This window comes from Leopardus geoffroyi, chromosome D4 (genome assembly GCF_018350155.1).
Source record: "Leopardus geoffroyi isolate Oge1 chromosome D4, O.geoffroyi_Oge1_pat1.0, whole genome shotgun sequence".
NCBI lineage: Eukaryota > Metazoa > Chordata > Mammalia > Carnivora > Felidae > Leopardus > Leopardus geoffroyi.
This window is the reverse complement of record NC_059342.1, coordinates 92008648-92027859: the sequence shown is the minus strand read 5'-3', so window position 1 is coordinate 92027859 and position 19212 is coordinate 92008648. Positions and strand designations below refer to the sequence as shown.

General features: G+C 63.0%; 1 protein-coding gene across 2 annotated transcripts in view; it reads right to left on the bottom strand.

Moving 5' to 3' along the window:
- The window catches only part of COL5A1 (collagen type V alpha 1 chain), a 150573-nt gene that overhangs the window by 48843 nt on the left and 82518 nt on the right, over positions 1-19212 (bottom strand). For both annotated transcript variants that reach the window (XM_045468354.1, XM_045468355.1), the window contains exons 18-29: positions 18288-18341; positions 17059-17112; positions 15470-15514; positions 13245-13298; positions 12680-12724; positions 12108-12161; positions 11874-11918; positions 11001-11054; positions 6695-6739; positions 5822-5875; positions 2785-2829; positions 1008-1061 (exon numbers count right to left, since the gene is read on the bottom strand). In XM_045468354.1, the coding sequence (XP_045324310.1) occupies positions 1008-1061; positions 2785-2829; positions 5822-5875; positions 6695-6739; positions 11001-11054; positions 11874-11918; positions 12108-12161; positions 12680-12724; positions 13245-13298; positions 15470-15514; positions 17059-17112; positions 18288-18341 (603 nt within the window). The remainder of the gene's footprint in view (positions 1-1007; positions 1062-2784; positions 2830-5821; positions 5876-6694; positions 6740-11000; positions 11055-11873; positions 11919-12107; positions 12162-12679; positions 12725-13244; positions 13299-15469; positions 15515-17058; positions 17113-18287; positions 18342-19212) is intronic.

Here is a 19212-nt window from a genome sequence, read left to right as displayed (position 1 = left end):
TGCCTTTTTAGTCTGTGACACGGCGCCAGGCGCGTGGGGCTCTCCGGGGCTGGCACGTTCTGAAAAGGCACCTGCAGGCCAGCTTTGTCGCGGAACAGTTACGGCAGCCGCACGGCGGCCGACAGCCGCCTGTCCAGGTGCGCGTCCAGCTGCCGCCACGGCTGTGCCCACGCGGGTGGCTCGGGCACCTCCCGCCCTCCTGCCCGGGGCCTGCGCTCACTCTCAAGGGGGTCGGGGCCCTTCAAAGTGCCCGCACCCTGGCGGTGGCGGCCGGCCGACGACCCGGAACCTTCCTCCCGCTTCATCTGCTCTGCCCTCTCCCCACTTAGAGGAAGACACAGCCAGCAGCTTTCTGCCAGGCGCCTGCCGTGGGAGCCAAGCCCATCCCCCTCCAGCACCAGCAGCTTCCTCCGGCGGGGAGGGAAATTATTCATTAAAAAGCAACTGCTGTGTCGCAGCTTCTGATGCCCGAGCATGAGATTACAGAACACAGGAGCTGCTCGGGGTCCGAAAATCACGGGAGGAAGTGCGGGGGACCGACATGCCGTCCGGCTGGGCAGGGACCCCGGCCCTCCCGGGTCGGACGGCATTTCTGCAGCCCCCTCCCTCCGTCTCTTCCGAACCAAGTGAAGCACTCTGCCGTCCGGAGTGTCGGCCGCAAAAAGACAAGTCCCCACGGACGCCCTGGGCAGGGGGGTCAGGGCACAGGGCAGAGGGGCCAGGCGACCCCAGGCGACCCCAGTGACTGGGTGTTCACACCAGGCGAGAGCCGCTGTGGCTCCGAGCCGGAAGCTGAGGGCCAGTGGGGGCACAAGCACAGAGCCAGGCCCCTGGGCTCCCCGCTGTTCCTGCCTGCGGGCCGAGAGTCCCCAACCCCCCCCCCCCCCCCCCCCCCCGCAGAGGCGTCACCTTCGTTAGGAGAAGCTGTCCTGTGGCCCCGAACGCCGCAGCCCTCCCTGGCCTCCCACCCCCAGCCCCGACCCCCGCCAGCACCCCAAAACACTCACCCGATCGCCCTTGGTTCCCATGTCGCCTTTAAACCCAGGAAAGCCATCTTCACCCTGACAAAGGACAAGGCAGTGCCTGGGTCGGCACGAAAGAGCCCACCTCCGGGGCGGCTGGCCCCCGCCCCCCACGACTCCGCACACAGCCCCCAGCCCAGAGACGCTGTGTCGCCACACAAGCGCCGGGCGTGCCGGGCGTGCCGGGCGGGGGGGTTCCGAGCGGGAGTCCTGTCCCTCGTGAAGGACGCCCCCTAACCCTCTGTAGTCGTGGGGTCGAGCTCGCGGTCCGCCGCCCCCACCCCCACACCCCTGCGCCCCGCGCAGCTGTGCCCCGCTGGGGCCCAGTAGCCGCTGATGGGTGAGCGCGGGGGCGGGGCTGGAGGGAGGACACCCCAGAGAAGCCGGCTGCCACGGGGGGCCCCACAGACCGGCCCAGCAAGAGCTGGAGGGGACGGAAGGGCCCCGGGCTCGGGCGGTCTGGCTGCGGGGCAGCCCTCAGTGACACAGTCCTGCACCTTCCCGGCCAGGGGGACACATTCCTGCTAGTCACATATCTGGGGATCCACAAGGGTCAGGGACTGCCGTGCGCTCGAGTGCCCACGCAGACAACCACAGACACCCTCAGGTACTTGCACGGGGCGGCCTGGCTCGCCCTCCCTCTCCATCCAGGCCCGGCATCCTGACCTCGTTTGCCCATCGGGGGGCCTGGTCCTGAGCCCCAGGCCGGCCGGGAGCCGGTACGCAGAGGGAGGCAGTTTCCTGGGACTTGGGGCGAACTCGTTTCTCCCCAGCCCGCAGTGCGCGTCCGCTGTCCGGTGATATGCCGGGGACTCACCCACAGCGGCCTCGGGCACTGAGGTCCCAGGAGGCTCTCCTCACCCCCACCCCGCAGGCTGCCCCCGGGGGGCCCTCAGAGGGGCGGTGACCCTCCTGGAGAAGGGGCCTTCCCCGTCAGAACTCGCTCAGGTAGCCCTGTCTCTGGCTAAAGGACAAAAGTGATGGGACACACGTGGCAAACCTGGGGCTCTGGGGAGCCCCCGCCAACGGGACGAGGGGAGTTCAGGGAGCCGGGAGCTGCCGGCGGGGACCTCGTCTGTCCCGCGGGGAGTGTGTTCGGCCCTGACCCCGAGGGCCCTCAGTCCCCACGCTTCCAGGGGCCACAGGATGACGGCTCAGGGGTCTGCCTTCCTCCGCTGGCTCTCCAGGGGGAGCCGAGGCAGTGTGCGTGCTCCTGCTCCCCCGGGCTGAGCACGGAGACGGGGCCGAGGCTGAGCCATCGCCACAGCACAGAGGGCCCAGCGTCCGCGCCGTCCCTGTCCGGTGTGGCCATGTGAGGAGCCAGCTCAGGGACGGGACCAGGCAGACGCCGCGGGGAAGGAGCCGTGCCGGGCGCGGCCGGGGGGCACGGCGACACCTCTTTCCCTCCGCGCCTGGCTCTGCTCCAGCCTGAGGGGCCGCCCAGGGAAGAACACCCAACACCCCAATGGCCCCGTTGTCCAGCTGCCTTGCGAGGCATCCGCCTGGGGTGTCCGCTGGCCAATGCAGGTGAGCGGCGAGCCTTGGCCTTGGCCTTGGGTGGGGGGTGCCAAGCCCCGACCCTCAGCCCCGCCAGGAGCTGCGCCCACAGCCTGCCCTTTTGCAAACAGTCTGTCCCGCGGGGGGGAGCACGTCCCTCCACACTCAGAGGCCACATGAGGCTCAGCAGCTGTTAGGGCTGCCACGGAAGAAGCCACCGAGCCGGCCTCCAGCTCTGCGGCAGGAAGAGGCGGGGGGCACTCACCTTCTCGCCCTTGGTGCCTTTCAGACCGCGGATGCCATCAGCTCCCTGGGCAAACACGAAGGGAAGAGAGTGAGTCGGGTGGGTCGGAGCCTCTCCTGAGCTCTCAAAAGGGAAGGGTCTAAGCCCCAAATACCAGGAGGGCTGAGTGCTCAGCCCCCCAACCCACCCAAGCTCCCTCACGCTCCCAGTCTCCGAGGGAGGACCCTGCAGGCTCTCCTCACGCCTACGTGAGCCCTGCCTCCCCCCACCAAGGATTCCCAGATGTCCCCCGCTGACATCTGCCCTCTTCCAGAAACATCCGTCTCTCTGAGGTCTGGGGAGCCGGTGGCATGTGAGGCCTCAGCATGGCTCTGGAATCGGGCAGACTGCTCGTGGCCTCTGACATCGTCCCAGGTGCCTAGTGCCTCGGTTTCCTCATTTGGAAAGTGGGGGTGACGACAACCACTGCCCTGTCACTGCTGGTGGGAGGGGGATGCAGACGAGCCCTCAGGACAGTGCCCGGCACATAGTTGGTGCTCAAAACACAAAGCTGTGTGCTGTCCGGCCACTGTTATTCTGTATTATTATTACTAACACGCGACAACAGGCATCAGCTCATCAAACTGATTGATAAGAGTGGCACCAGTGCCATTGATCGTCAGCTCAGGACAGATTTCTGCGCCAGACAAGAACTGTAAGGGTGGGACACACCCTCTTTCCTCTGAGCCCCCCCCCCCCCGCCCCCCGCCACGCTAGCACCTTGCCCAGACCAGGTAAGTCCACCCGTGGAGTGGAGGGAACCGGCCACAGCCTCGGCCCTCCGAGCAGGGAGCAGACACTGACCGCGGCCAGCTGCCCACGGGACCCCAGAGAGAGGCCAGGCCTCCCATCTGGTTCCAGCAGAGGCGGCGGGCAGGGCAGCCGGGCCACCTCCCGGGGACCCCCGGGCTGCCAGATGCCCTCTGGGGGTAAGAACTGTGCACAGAGTGTTAAGCCTTTTCCCAGGAACTGAGGAGAAGCCCTAAGAAAAGCTGGAGCCAGGCGCTGAGAGCTGGGCTGGGCCTGGGCTGCACGGCCTCCCCCGGGCGGGGGGTGGGGGGGGGTGGGGGGGCAACCGCCCCCTAGATGCACCCCGGGCTCCAGTGGCCCCAGGCGGCCAGATGCCTCGGGGCAGAGGGGAGGTGCGGTTACCCCCACACCTCGATGCCCTGGGGGCTCTGGCACCAGCTTCCTCCCTGTTGCCGTGCTGGCGGGGTGGGCTTCCTGTGCCCACGCCCTCCCAGACCCAAAGTCCTACCATTTCCCGACCCAGGTCAGAGGCCAGGGGAACGCGGCCCAGGAGACCAACAGACCAGATCTCTCGGCCACGGCACGGCTGACATCTGGGGCTGGGTGACAGGGGCTGCCCTGCGCACAGCATCCCTGACCCCCACCCGTTACGTGACGGTAGTCTCTCCCCCCAAGTTGTGACAGTCAAAAACGTCTCCAGATGTCCCCCGGGGGGCACGAATCGGCCCTGGGCCTGCCGTCCCTCAGGCTGCGGACTCCACTGCCATTTTCAAGAGCACAGGGAATGAGAATGCATCTCTCCAGCGAAAAGAGCGTTCAGCCCCACTTTTCCTCCCACTCCCTGCTTCCAAGTCTAACTGGATTGCTCACGGCCTGAATGAATTTTAATCAGATAGACAAGATAAGAGCATTCCCCATAAACATTTTAAAGCAAACACCTTTTAGCTCACAGACACAGCATTATGCAATTAGCCCTGTACAGAGCCAGCAGACGCTTTTGCGACAAGAATTTATAAAATAAATACGCACAGAGCTCACATAATCGGCATTTCTGCCACACAGGCATCCTGATAAAACTCACAAGGCGTGCTGGTAAGAGCCCGCTTCAGGGAGAAACCTGCCCTGCCTCGGGCCCCCGGCCCCCGGCCCCCGGCCTCCCGCCCCCAGGAAGTCCATCTGCCCTCGGGCCCTCGGAACATCGGGATTCCGGGGAAATGCCGTCGGGCCACTCGGGGTCCGGCACGGGGCGCTTGGTTCGGAATAAGCAAGTTCTGGGTCTGAGTCCCGACCGAGGCATCGATTTTAGGGTAACTTGGGGCAAGGTGCTGAAAACTGAGGTCTTGGATTCTCCACCCCCCACACCGCAGGCCAGCCGCACATGTCCGAGGGGCAGAAACGCCCAGGAGGATGAAGCGTGGTCAACGGTGCGGACCGAGCACAGGAGCTGAGGGGTGTGTCCACGCAAATTCCTCAGGCTGGGCTACTTGCGTTTGTGTGTATATTTATACGTTTCCCTTCACGTCAAGCTGAAGTCATTTGGGAACAAAGTGAGCCGTTGGCTTTTCTAAGGCCTCAGCATCACCTAGAGCTTTCAGACGCTATGGAGGAAAGAACACCCCCCCCGCCCCCGAACACGTTCCTCAGGGCACATCAGGTGCCCAGACAGCGACATGACTGGAAATTAAATTACACAACTCTAAGCAAACCCGGTTAGCTGTGACGGAACAGGCGGGCCTGTGTTTTGGGTATCGCTCTGGAGCTCCGTGCCCCCGTTTAACAAGGTTCCAGAGCCCCTTGGCACCACAAACACGACTGCGGGGAAGTGGACACCTCCCACGAGCATCTCGCCAGCACTCGGTCTCCCGGGTGTTATCCATGGGGACGGACTCTCTCGCTCCGGATGTGCAAATGGCCCGGAAGGGACGTTTCTGAGTTTCCCCGGGAAAAGAGGGACAGGCTGTTCCCCTTGGCTGAGGTGCGTACCCGTGCGGGGCCTGGGAGGGGGCGGGCACTGGGTGAGAGCTAAAGCAGCGTCCCGACAGATGGACAGGCGGCCACCGCCCTGACGCCTACGTCGTCACAGACGCACCGGTGCTGTCCCCTGCTCCGGGATCAGCCCCTCCTGGCCCTGGCTGGCCACTCCCTCGCCTGTCCCAGCCCCTTGTCCCGGGATCCCACCTTTCCCTCAGGAGCGCCGGGGGACCGGGACTGCTGCGTCCGCAATCCCAGCCTTGGCCTCCAGGAGGGCGCAAAGCTGCCAGAACCTCACCTTGACTCCTCGGGGACCCGGATAGCCGATGGGGCCCTGGGGGCCGGGTGGACCCTGAAACGAAAGGGGAAAGACCGTCAGCTCCGTCTGGGGTGTGGTCGTGTCTGGTCCGCTCTGGGTCCTCCCACAACAGCTGGAAAGCTTCCGTTCCAGCAGCCAATTCCTCATGCTCCGTGCAGAGCGGACCCCGCACATCGGACCCTTGGAGGGGCTCCCACTGGGCGGGGGACGCCTGCTGTGTCTCCTGCTGAGGCTTTTGCCGGGGACCGAGGTGCGGCCGCCGCGCAGAGGTTCGGGCATGCGAGGGGGGCCGTGAGATGGGGAGGGGCCCTGCTGCTTTGGGCTGCCCTTAAAGAAGTGCGTTCCCAGCAGAGGCACCTTGGGTGACGGGGGAGAGCTTCTGGCTGGGAGAAGGGGACGAGGGCTGACCGTCTGGGGAAGGGAGCCCTTGACGGCGTGAGGGCCTTGCTGACCACTCACTGCCCCGGCTCCCCGAGCAGGTGCGGGCCTGGGGAGGGCCGGGAGCATGAAGGGACGGAGAGGCCGACTTCTGCCACAGACAGGGCAGCGGGCAAGTCCCTGGGGGCCAGGCCACCTCAAAACTCCATCCCGGCCTCAAAGCCCCACGTCCTGGCCCCCAAACAAATGTGGGCCATAGGTTAGCAGGAGCCCCCGGCCGAGAACCTGCACAGTCACCCAGCTTGCGTGTGGCCAAGGTTACGGTGGTGCCTGCACCCCCATGTGCGGTAACCGAGGTGGGGAGGGGTCACGGGGGACTTAGGCGGAGGTCCCTGCCGCCCCGGGCCGGGACCCCGGGGCACAGACAGCAGACCAAGGGCACAGTCGTCTCTGCTCACTCTCTTCTGAACCCACCTGGCCTCCTTTCTCTCCTGGAGGGCCTTCCTTGCCAGGGTGCCCCTGTCAGGAGAGAGAAGGCGTTAGGCAGCGGCCGCCCCCCACCCCTGTCTTCAAATGTGGGAGGGAGAGCCGGGCCCCTCCCTCCGCCTTCCCCCCACACCCCAAACACAAAACAGGAACCAGAGAGGCAGGAAGTCAAAGGCATCAGGCAGCTGGGCACGGAGGGCGCTCACAGCCACGGGGCCCCGAGCCAGTCCTTCGGCCCTGACCCTTGGCTGCCCCATCTGTCACCTGGGAGTGGTGGCAGGCCTGGCCACGACCCGGGGTGGCATGGAGGAGAACGTGCTGGGAAGCCCACAGGTGGGATCCAGGCACCATGATGTCACCTGACTGCACCCAGCCCACCCCCAAGTGCAGGTGAGCCGGGACAGTGACCACAGGGCATTTGCTCGTCTCCTGGCACGAAGGATTCTGTGCCAAACAAGGACGGATGAAGCGGGACCAGGGGTCTGGACATCTGGCTTCCCGGAAGGGCAGGTGCCATGCTGTCTGCAGGACACAGACTCTTTCACGTCGGGGACGGCAGGCTGGTGCTGGGGTGGAGGCCAGGCCCTGTCATTCGACTGGGGCCCCAGCACGTCCCCAGGTCTGTGTGCAGGTGCCTCCCAGCCTCCCGGGTGGCACGTGCCAAAGAAGAGGACCTACTCCCACAATACAGGTTTGGAACCAACGCCCAGTAGAAATGGTTATGGCCCCCGGGTCACTGCCCCGTCTACCCGAGCCCCAAGCAATTCAGTTCTCAGGAACGCGAGCTCTCTGACTTTCCAACCCAGGTCGGCCACTAGGTTTAGGCCTTTGAGCTCCTGAGGCAAACACAGACAATGACAGCAGAAAGAGACACACTTCGCCGAGGACACTGGCAGGGCGCTGACTCTCGACCTGGTCACGTCCGACCCACAGTGTGGTCTTGGGGAAGTCACCTGCCCTCTCTGGGCCTCCACCTCCTCATGGGTCAAAGGAGAGGGTGGGCCAGGTGCTCTCTCGGCTTGCGTGTTCTAGAACGCAGCAGCATTATGGGCACCGACATCCGGTCCCTTTGAATAGATGATTTGTGCGTCTACCTTCTGATCTTTACTAGTCATGTGCTTGGATTTGACACCGTTGCAAATAGCCCGCCCCGAAGTGCAAAGCAAGGACCCTGCGAGGTCCTTCTGCAGGGTGGGGGGCGCCCTGAGGGAGCTGTGCCCCCGCCTTCGAGGGAAATCGGGCACCAGATGGACCGCACCTGCTGCTGTGGCCCGCGGGGCCACGCCACCCGCCACGCCACCCGCCACACGGCCTTTCAGAAACAAGGCGCACGGCTCCAACGCCTCACGTGGCAGAGCTGGACCCCAACAGTGCCAAGGAGAAGGTGTCCTGCTTTAGGGTGACCAGGAACGGGTGGGTCCTGTCCCCTCTCTGCCACATGGGCTCTCTGGAGCTTCCATCAACCACAGACGTTTTCTGTTAAGGAACCGTGTGAACAGGGAGGGCAGGTGTGGATGCGTGAGCCCTGGGCTCTGGGTGCCACACACGCTGGGGACAGAGCCACACTGGTCCCTCGGAGAATGAGCAAGGCCCTTCCACATGGTACTGTCCTCGCTCACGGGGCGGCAGGGATCCCTGCAAGGACTGCCAAGAAGAGCCGGTCTGAAAGCGCTCTGGACTGCGCCCGGCAGCGAGCGCGTGGGCCACTCACGTCGGCGGTTATCGGAATTATTAGCATTATTTGAATTGAGGCCAAATTTCTTTACGTCCGTTGTAAGTTGTGTCTATAGAATGAGAGTAACTGTGGGGAGAGCTCAAAGCTCACTTAAAAACGAGGGAACGGGGCGCCTGACGGCTCGGTCGGTTGAGCGTCCGACTTCGGCTCGGGTCGTGATCTCACAGCTCGGGAGTTGGAGCCCCGCGTCGGGCTCTGTGCTGACGGCTCAGAACCTGCTCGGGATTCTCTGTCTCTCTCTCTCTCTCTCTCTCTCTCTGCCCCTCCCCTGCTCACATTCGCTTTCAAAATAAATAAATAAGTATTAAAAAAAGTTCCAAACAATGTGCCAACAAACAATGAAAGGAAATACACCAGACTAAGAGATTGATTTTTCCGCAGTGAAAAGCCGGCCATTTTCCATTCCCTTCTACGCGTTTGCATTTTTCCAACGCTCTATAACGAGCTCTGCTCGTATGATGGAAAAATAATAAGGCTTAAATTATTTGTATTTGATATTTCTCTGATTAAAAAAGCAATATATGTTCCTTGGAGACAATCAGGCAAGTGGGAAAGGAGATGAAGTCCCTCATAACCTCACCGCCCGCAGCAACCCCGGCTAATTGCGTGACGTGGCTCCTCTGATACGTCTTACGCACACACGCGCCACACGCACCACGTGGTATATTTTTAATTTGATTTGAAGTGTCGGGCCTGTCCTCATGTCACAGAACACTCGCCCGGAGTTGGTTCTTACTGGCTCCGTAATACTCCTTCGAACCATAACTCACGTCCCATCGCCCCGTTGTGAGCTCTCCGGGATGATTTAACAACACGCTTCAGTGCGCGTTTGCTCCGAAACGCTCCCTCCTTCCGAAGGGCTTTAAATCAACCTTCCTTTCTGCAGCCGAGGCCAGACCCAACCAACTCGAGGGAAGAAGGGAAGAAAACCCTCTCCCGTTCGGAGCATGTGCTTTAATCTCTCTGTTCCTGCAAATTCACGTACGACAACAGGCACCTGTTCCCCTTCGCGTCTTTAGCGTTAAGCACCTTCAGTGAGCAGCTCGCCCGGCCATGGTCAGACGGGCCACCGTGCGCTCATATTTCAAGTTTAAGTGTTTGCCGGGGGGGTGGGAAGTGCAAAGTCTAGGAGAGGCAGCCCACGGCTCCACGGGCACGGGGCAGGGGTTGGGGGTAGTCTCCGAGGTCTAAGTAGGAAGGAGCCTGGACCCCTCAGGGTCTCTGGAGCATCAGGGGTGTCATTGTGGGGTTGGGGGGTCTCCAGGGCAGAAGCAGTCAGGTCAGGGAGGTGGGGGCCTGCAGCCCGCCCCACTCCCCAGCACTGTCTGCCCCATAGGGCTGCGGGCCTGGCCCGTGACGGACGCCCTGCACGCAGGAAAATGCGCGCAAGGAGATGCACCCACCTGCCATCAGTGGGGTAAGCCCTGGGGGTGGGATCAGAGTGGCTTCCATTTTGTCGTCTTTTCATCTATTTTGCTAATTTTCCGTAACAAGGGATTTTACAGTCAGGAGAGGAAATTCAGCGTGAACGTCAATTAAGAGAGGTAAGCGACCACTGCATCCCCACCGCCAAACGCGTGGAACACGGGAGGCCGCGGGAGGCCCGGGGCGGCTCGCGTGGGGCGGGTGGTGACCGGCCGCTGGCTCAGCCTGGGACGGGGCGACTGCTGGTGTGTGATGCCCTGGACCACACCATTCTCAGCCCCGAAAAGGGAAGCCGTACCTTAAACAGTCCCCAGTTAATTGTCAACGTACTGAGCTCTTACTTAGGCTTTACCAGCATTATTAAAACAGTAAGATATGCCGTGTCTGAAACAAATGGTTCCGATAGTCTTATTTTCAGAAATGTGCCGTGTATGCAGCATCACCTGAATCCTCCAAAAAAAAACGCGAAACCAGAAATCCCACCAGCAACTTGCAAAGAGGGCGGTGGGTACAGATGGACACACACACACACACACACACACACACACACACACACACCTCGAACGTGTGCCACCTCCCCACCCCTCCCTCTGCCAGCTCAGCCACAGGCTGACTTGTCACTGGCTCCCTATTTCGAGGCGGTCCCTAATCTGGCTCCACAGCTGCGCTCACACATGGCAAACGCACTGGTTAATACCCTCCTTCTCAGTGTGTGATGGCTAAAAATACACTCAGCGCACGCTGTCCTTCCCTTCAAACACCAGCGACACGGGGAGCGGCTCGGAGCCCAGCCCAGCCCTCCTCGGGGTTGGAAATGCAGGCTGGGTTCTGGTCCTTAAACAGCGCTCCCAACAAATAACTCCTTCTCCTAGTCGTGTAGTTTCCACCCCTTGATCGGAACCCGTCACGGAAAAGTGCGTCCAGAGCCCCATAATCGCTGGGCCACCAGTCACACAATCAGCCGGGTCTTTCTTTATCAGTGGAGGTGGGAGAGAGGAGACAGGAAGGGGTGCCTCACCGCAACCGGGGGCGAGGGACGAGGGGCGAGGGGGGCGGCCGCTGGCCTGGGCTCTCCATCCCTGGGGGCACACGGGGCAGGCAGTGCCGAAGGGGTGAGGTGGGCAGGGTACTCACCGGGGGTCCGTCAGCACCGGGCATTCCTGGCAGGCCTGGTTTCCCCAGGGGACCCTAGAACAAACCAGAGACCCCCTGAGCCCTGGGGCCACCTCTTCCCTAGGCCGACCCCAAGGGCACTTCCCGACATTTCCACTCAAAGAACATTTGTTGAAAGGGATGCTCAGAGGCACTGAACGCCCCCTGGCACGGGAGCTTCCGGCAACCGAACCCCCCCAAAGGAGAGGACCCTCCCCCTCTGCTGCTTCCTGGGCCTGTGGTTTTGCCAGTGGAACAAAATCACCCCACGTGGAGGCAGGAGGGCTTCTCAGCTGGTGCCCAGGTGTGAGAACCACACCTCGGAGGTGGCCCCGCCGTCAGCCAAGGGCCTGCGCTCGCGGAAAGATCTGGGGTTGAGCACGAGCTCGGCAGGTGCTCCAATGGCCCTGCTCTCCCCCAGCACCTAGGACTCAGCAGGGGCCCGGATGCAGATGGCGGGGGGGGGGGGTTGCCAGATTTAGCAAGAACAACACGGAAAGCACACCACAACAAAACAAGACTTCAGGCTGACAACAAACAGTCAAATTCGACTGAGCGCCCTCTCTGTCTGGTCCTGAATCCGGCAACCCTCCGCACAGCTAGACAACGGATGGATGAGTGAATGAATGAACTTATGATCAGTGACGGACAAAGGTCCCCGATCTCCCCTGGTCTCCTTTCCCGCGTGCGCAGGGCCCTGAGCTTCCCTGGCTCTGGGAAAAGAACAGAATCACGCACAAGCTGGGGATGGACCGCCACTTCCGCGGCCTGGGCTGTGGCGGAGGGAGCTCCCCAGGGGCCGGAACGCACCCCATGGGCAGGTGGGGGCGTCCCTATACCAGCACAGCCACTCACCTTTTCCCCTGGAGGACCGATTGCACCCTGGGGGCCTGGGAGACCCTAGGAGAGGAAGGCAAGGTCAGGGAACTGGCCGGCTCCGGGCTCCTCCCTGCCACCCGCCCACCTTCCCTGCACCCTCTCCCTCATCTGGGATGACTCTGTTCTAGGTCTCACGCAGGCTGCCGGTCCCTTGGGGCCCAGGACACGCCACCGAGACCCGCACCCCCCCGCTGGCCGCTGCTCACTCACCTGGGCACCTGGATTGCCCTGCTGTCCCGGGGGGCCGGGCTCTCCCTGGGGGCCCTAGAGGAAACACAAGCAAGGCACTGATGGGGACTCTGGAGGGCAGGCAGGTGCCCAACACCAGCGTCAGAAGAGGATGCCCAGACGGGAAGAAGCAGGCGGCTCCATGGCAGAGAGGAAGTGGGTCTGGGCACCTGCAAGGATCCCCACGCTGACCCGGACGCGAGGACACCCAGTCGTCTCTGCCGGCACACCCAGACAGCGGCCAGGAAGGAGCGACCGTGAAAGGAAGCGACCAGAAAGTACTCTACTTGGCGGAAAACTCCCAAGACGTCGCGCTGAAGTCTCCCGGTAGAGCCAGGGGACCTATCTTTCGCTGGGCCCGGCTCACAGCAAGTGCTCGTCACCGGAGCACAGGGCACCTGCACAGACACGGTCTGGCCCCGGTCGGGATAAGCACGGCCGCCAGCTCTCCCGCTCAGACTCCACCTGGACCCAGGGCTCAGGGCCTGTGCCCTCCACCTCGGATCCCCTTCCGGTTTGACGGTAACAGTGGGCGTCAGACCCCCAAGACTCACCACGTTTCCTTTCGGACCTGGTTGGCCATCCATACCCGTCACACCCTGGATGGCGTTGGAAAGAAAACAACAGAGTGCTGAAGAATCAACCACAGTCACAGGGAAAATCCCACCCAACTCTGCTCGGCGTCCTGCCCTCACCGTGTCGGGGGACGGCAAACCTACTGGGGAGGGGCAGGGGTTGATATTAAAGAATCCTGCAGGCTCGATCGGCCAGGGGTCGACGGAGCTTCCGGGCCCGAGCATCGGGTGGGCCAGGCCCGGAGAAGCCACCCACCGGGACAGGGCCCCGACAGAACCATGGGCTACTTGCTTCCAGAACTTTCCAGAAGCTGCTCAGAGTGCCTTCAAAGGAGAAAATGAGGCATCCTGGGGACCGTTTAAAACAGCACATGTCGCATGAGAAGGAGAAGCGGTACGGCCCGCTGGCCTCTGTGCCTCCTCCCGCAAACCCACGCCTGCAGAGGGCTCTGTCTGCCTAGGAGCCTCAGAGCCCCGGCGACACCTCGACCAGCCCCGGGCAAGTGTCCGAGCGGGACAGACGTGCAGAGGTGACAGGCCTTACCGGAGGTCCAGGAGGGCCCGGGGGCCCCTTTGGCCCCAACAGACCACGCGGCCCCTGCAAGAGGAAAGGGCAAAGGACTGTTCACACTTGGCCAAGAACCCGGCGCCAGCCCTGCCCCAGGCAAACCCCGCAGCCCCACCCCCACCCCCACCCCCACCCCCAGAGTGTTTGCAGCAACCCAGGTGTCCACGCGTCCCGGGAAGCACGGGCAGCACCCGTCCTCGCCCGCGACACCTCCTCAGCCGCCCCACCTCTCCACCGGCTCTGGGAAGCAGGGGCGGGTGCGTGGAATGAACCGGCAGCTTAGACAAGGGATCAAGGGGCACCTTCAGAGCAAGGGGAGCCTTTCGGCTCAATGGCGCCCTTTCACACTCGCTCGGGGCAGGTGCACACAAAAGCTCTCCCAGCGGAGGCCACGGAGATACTCCGCTGCACGGAACGCTTTTGTCCACGTCTCATTACTGCCTCCCTCTGTGCAGTGACATGTGACTGCATTTCTGCCACCGGAGGGTGGAGGCAGGAGAAACTAGTTCTCTGAGGGGGACACCGTGACCAAAGGCAGAGCACGGGGCTCGGGGTTTTTTTCTGGGGCGCCACTACGGCCCAGAGCTCAGCCCCTCCCCCCTCTGCAGCAAAGGGCACGTGTGGGGACAGCCCGTGTGCACATTGAGGGACACAGCCCCAGGGCAGCGCCGTTCCCGGCGCGGTTCACGAGATTCAGAAGGTAACACAGCAGAGGCATCGCCCGTCACCCAAAGGAGCCCCATCCTGAACCTCACGCTTGCCCCACTCCTGGGGGGATTTTCCAGCCTTTAACCAAGGCACGAGTGCCCTGAATTCTGACGGAAACTCCTGAGACTCGGCGGAAGAGGGCTCCTTCCCACACTCGGTGCCACTTAACTATCCCTGTCGTTATTTAAAAACCTAGCCCTGTAAATGCTTTCTAGAAGTTACTAACCCGCAAGGGGACGCTTCGGCGTGTGTTAAGGAAGGGGCTGCGTAACGGATTCTCCTTAGAGGCGAATCAGGCATCCAGGGCATAACTTAGTCCCCGGTGAATGTGTGAGCCCAAGCCCAGGCTCTCTCCGCGTACCGCTTGCAAGGTTTCTCCTCAATTAACGTCGCCAGATGCATACCGCCGTGGCGACGCGGGCAACAAAAATGAGCCATTTCAGAAGTAACCACAGGTGAGATGTAAACGGTGTCCTTTGTCACTGAGGAAGTTTGCTTGGGCCCTAAGAGAAGTCGGCTTCGGGAAAAGAGCCGTTTGCTGCCATGGCAGGGCCACCCTGATGCAAGGCTCCACTTTGGTGACGTGTAGACATCAGAAGGGATGGTAAACCGTCTGATTAGTCACCACAACTGCTGCTGGACTGCACACCCACCGTGATGGCCTTGGACACCCACCATGATGGCCTTGGACACCCACCATGATGGCCCTAGGACACCTGCCATGTTGGTCCTGGACATCCACCATGCCTGCAGCCTGGATACCCACCATGATGGCCCCGCACATCTGTCATAATGGCCCTGTACATCCACCACAATGACCCTGGACACACGCCATGATGGCTCTGGACATCCTCCATGATGGCACTGGACATCCGCCAGGATGGCCCTACACACCCGCCAGGATGGCCCTACACACCCGCCACAATAGCCCTGGACACCTGCCAGGATGGCCCTATACATCCACCACAATGACCCTGGACACACGCCATGATGGCCCTGGACACCCACCATGATGGCCCTGGACACCCTCCATGATGGCACTGGACATCCGCCATGATGGCTCTGGACATCCTCCATGATGGCACTGGACATCCGCCAGGATGGCCCTACACACCTGCCAGGATGGCCCTACACACCCGCCACGATAGCCCTGGACACCTGCCAGGATGGCCCTATACATCCACCATGATGGTCCTGGACATCCGCCAGGATGGCCCTGCACACCCCCCACGAGGACCCTGCACACCCCCCACGCCTGCAGCTGGAGCTCCAACCACAGCCTTCCAGGTCTTGTCTTCGTCCCCCGGGGAAGGCCATATTTGCCCTACCAGCCTTCTTTTCCTTGCTCAAGAAACCCCCAGATGTCTCTGTTTCAAGGCTGACCTCCCCTCTAATTTATGCTCTGGGCAGGTCCCCGGTCCCACCCAGAGCGGTCTCCTCGAGCGGCCCGTCACCACGCAGAGGAGAGAGAAGCCCACCCGAACGGGACTTACGGGTTCCCCGGGCAGCCCTCTGGGCCCGACTTCTCCATCATCACCCTGTGGGGGAGAAAAGAGGCAGGATTTTAGGGACACATTCTGAAGCCTGGACAGAGAGACAACGTGCCTTCCCGCTGTGTGGAAGGACTCTCTGGCCCGGGGCTGCTTCAGCCTCTGCCGGATCTACTAGTCCGGTACTAGCCGGGAAGGCCCGAGCGTCCCCACCCCGGGAAGCTTCAGGGAACTGGGGGGATCCGAGGCCCTGGGACGCTCTGCTCAGGAGCTCACACACCACAGCCCCAGTGAGGAGAAGGCTGCACAGAAACATCAGGGCAGCCAAGAATCCGGTGACCTCGATGGGTCATGATAGGAATAAATGGTACAATGATACAAGGTAGACTGAGTCGGAAAACAGGTGGCTGGGTGGGGAGGGAGGGAGGGAGGGAGCGAGAGAGGGAAATGACAGGAGCGGGAACGACGGAGGCTGCGTTGGAAGGGGTCACGGACAATCGCCAGACCCCTTGGGCCAACGCCCAGTAGCCTAACCTCTCTGCCCGGGCCCTACACACGGCCTCTTCCTTCCAGCTACAGAAGGAAATGCTGTCCTGGCTCCAAAGGTTCCAGATCAGGAGCTGCCATCAGCAACTCCGCTTCTCCTGGTCAGGGCGCTGCCCCCTCTTCACCTCACGCACAGCCGGCCCTGCACGCACACACACACACACACACACACACACGCACGCACGCACACCTCCCCTGCTAAGAAGCACACACATCCGGGAAGACCCGTCTCTCCTTTCCCATAGTACAGTCAAGTGCACTGGGGCCCAGACAGGAGAGGGGACCCTGGCAATGGTAGCTGAGAGCCGCTGAGGACAGAGGCACGGCCAGGCCCTAACTCACTTCCCAGAGTTTCCCAACCTTCTTCCTAAAACACCCCCGAGACCCCAAGACGCTGTGTAAGCGACCGGGGTGAATGGAGGGAGGGGCTCATAAGCCCACTTAGTTTCTCTGCACATCGTAACTGTGCATCACTCTCCCAGGAAGACGCTCCTGACAAACCCCGGGGCCTCCGCAGAGCGCCCCCTGTGAGAGGCCCACCCCCAGCCCGGGCTCCAACCTCGGGCAGAGCTGTGCTCCCCCCACCCCTGCACGCTCCCAGCCCTCCGCCTCCCTCCACCTCCAGGGCCAAGGACAGGCTTTTCCCAGACTCCCCACCCCCACCCCTAAGCCCCGGGCCCCACCACCCCACAGCCTCCACCCGGACCACGTGACAAGAGGAGACACAGAGCTCATGACCTCTCCCGACACCCCTCCTCCACGGCGACCCGGGCAGCCACCTCCCGGAACTAGGGCACTCTCTCCGAGACCAGCGGCAGGTGAAAGCCGCTCCCGGACGCAGGCCCGGCGGTCAAGCTAAACGCTTCCACCTGCTTTGTCTCAGAGGTGGCGCGCGGCCTGTCCCCACATCCCGTGGCTTCGCCCACCCACAGCCCCTCCTTCCCCAGCTGCACCCTTGCCAACCAATGACAGCACTGCCTGCGTTTCCCGGCAGTTCCAGCCCGGACCCCCCGCCCCCCCGAGGGGACGGGCAGGAGGCTACTCACCCGATCTCCATCATCTCCCGGAGGTCCTGGCGGGCCAGAAGGACCAGGGTCACCCTAGGACGTCAAGCAGGGTCAGCGTTAGGCACTCGGAACAGTCACCCCCAGCCGTCTCAAATGCCCGTCCGTCTTTCTGCGATTCTGAGACCAGAAGCCCGGAGCCCGCTGAAGACTCCAGAGTGACAGGAGGTGGTTTTGGGGACTGGTGTCGGGAGGCAGGTTCGCTCGACCGGCTCCCACGGGCAGGCGGCGCCCCCGGACTCTGCGGGCGGCAGGAGGGGGGTCTGAGCGACCCCCCGCCAGCTTCTTTGTGGGAAGCGGGGCACCAGCCCCGGCCCCACAGGGTCCCCAAGGAAGGGCTGCCACCCCCGACCGTGAGCGTCCTGAGGGTCGGTGCCGGTCCACCTCCCGCCTCTCGCAGCTCTTGGGCCTCGCGTGCAGTCGGTGCCTAATATGCGCTCATCCGTCAAACGGACAGGCCTGGCGGCTGCCCTCGTCCCACCCTCCACATCGTGGCTGGAGAACGCAGACGACGCGCCTTGATAACCACTACGTCATTCCTCAACGGGCCGCGGGGCACGTCAGATAAACCCTCCCGACACCGTCCCCAAGCACGTGTGCTGGTGTGTGTGCACACACACGTGCCTGCGTGTGCCCTCGCTGTGCCGGAGTCCGAAAGAGACACGCTCTGCTTCAAAGAGAACAGGTGAGGCAGAAAACGTCGGAGGAGCGGCAAAGAGCCGTCCCACAGAGGCGGCCCGCGCAGGAGGGAAGCAGGGGGCTCCGGGCCACAGCACGCGCCCTGGCCCCGCCCCAGGAGCTGCCACCAGCTCCCGGAATCTCCGCCTGAGTGGTGCAGAGGGTCCCCGGCAGCGAAGCGGTGGCCAACCGGGTTTTCTGGAACCGCGGCGGGCCCCAGTGAGAGCGGATTTCTCTAAGGAAGGGCCCTCCCCTCCCCCTTCCACGTGCCTCGGGTACGGGGGCCTGACGGGCTCGCTCACTGTAAGCGGCCCATGAGAAACCCACTCTCTCTGGGCTGACTTTCTGCAAGGACATCGCGTTGGCACTGGTTTCTGGGAGTTTCCTTCGTGACCACCCCGGAAAGGCGGGGTCCCAGCCCCACACGAGAGATCCCAGGCCTTCCGGAAGGGTCTCCCAAGAAACACCTCCACACTCTGCACGGAAGCCATCGGGACCTCTGTGCCGGTGACGCGCACGCGGGGAACACTTACCCGGTGGCCCTTCTCCCCCGGCAGTCCAGCCAGGCCGTCGAAGCCGCGGTCGCCCTGCGAGGGACAGAGGGGCCTGCTCAGGGGAGCCACTGCACACAGCTTGGCCGCCCTTCCTCGGGCCGCGATTCGGGCACCATCCACGCACCCCGGGCCCCAGAACCTCCGCGTGTGGCGGCCACCGGCCTCCGTTCGCCACAAATTCCACTGTCGGCTCTGTGTTCCGGGGCCCTTTTCCCCCAAACACCAACAAAGGCTACAAACACAGAGCTGACTTTTGTCCTAGGGCCACAGGCTCTGAGCCTCGATGTCAAACGAGTGCCTGTCTCGCTCACCGCTACACCCTCAGCGCCCGGCACGGCCGGACACACTCGTCACCGACGGGGGCCCCCTGGCGCCCCGGGCCACCCCAGGCTGCCTCCTGGAGTCGGGGCGCACAGCCCTGCCTCGCGGACGTTGCAAAGCACGTGGGGGAGGTCAAGAGTATGCTAGTTCAGGCTTAAGATGCCTCTGTTGTTGGAAGAAGCCCACTTTCTGCAGGGAGAGATTCAAGAAGGCCCTTCTTCCCTCCTGCCGCTCGGGTGACTCGAGACCAAAGCCTCCTCCCCTGAGCTCGGGACGCGCAGGGAGCACCCGAGCTCATCCACACCAGCTACTAGGTGAACAGGCTCTCGGCCGCCGGCGGGTGCGGTGACCCATTCTCCCCACCCCCTCCAGGTAACGTGGGAGAAAGGCACCGTGCACGGCCCCGGACGGCGCTCCAGAGCTCGGAAAGGAAGGGCCGGCCGAGAACAGGGGAGGGGGCTCCACACCGACGCGGGGGGGGGGGGGGGGGGAGGGGTGGCCCGGCTGCAGATTCCGTTCACGCGCACACGTGACCGACCCCGCGTCCGCTCACACACAACGTCTACTCGCTCCCTGCGACGCC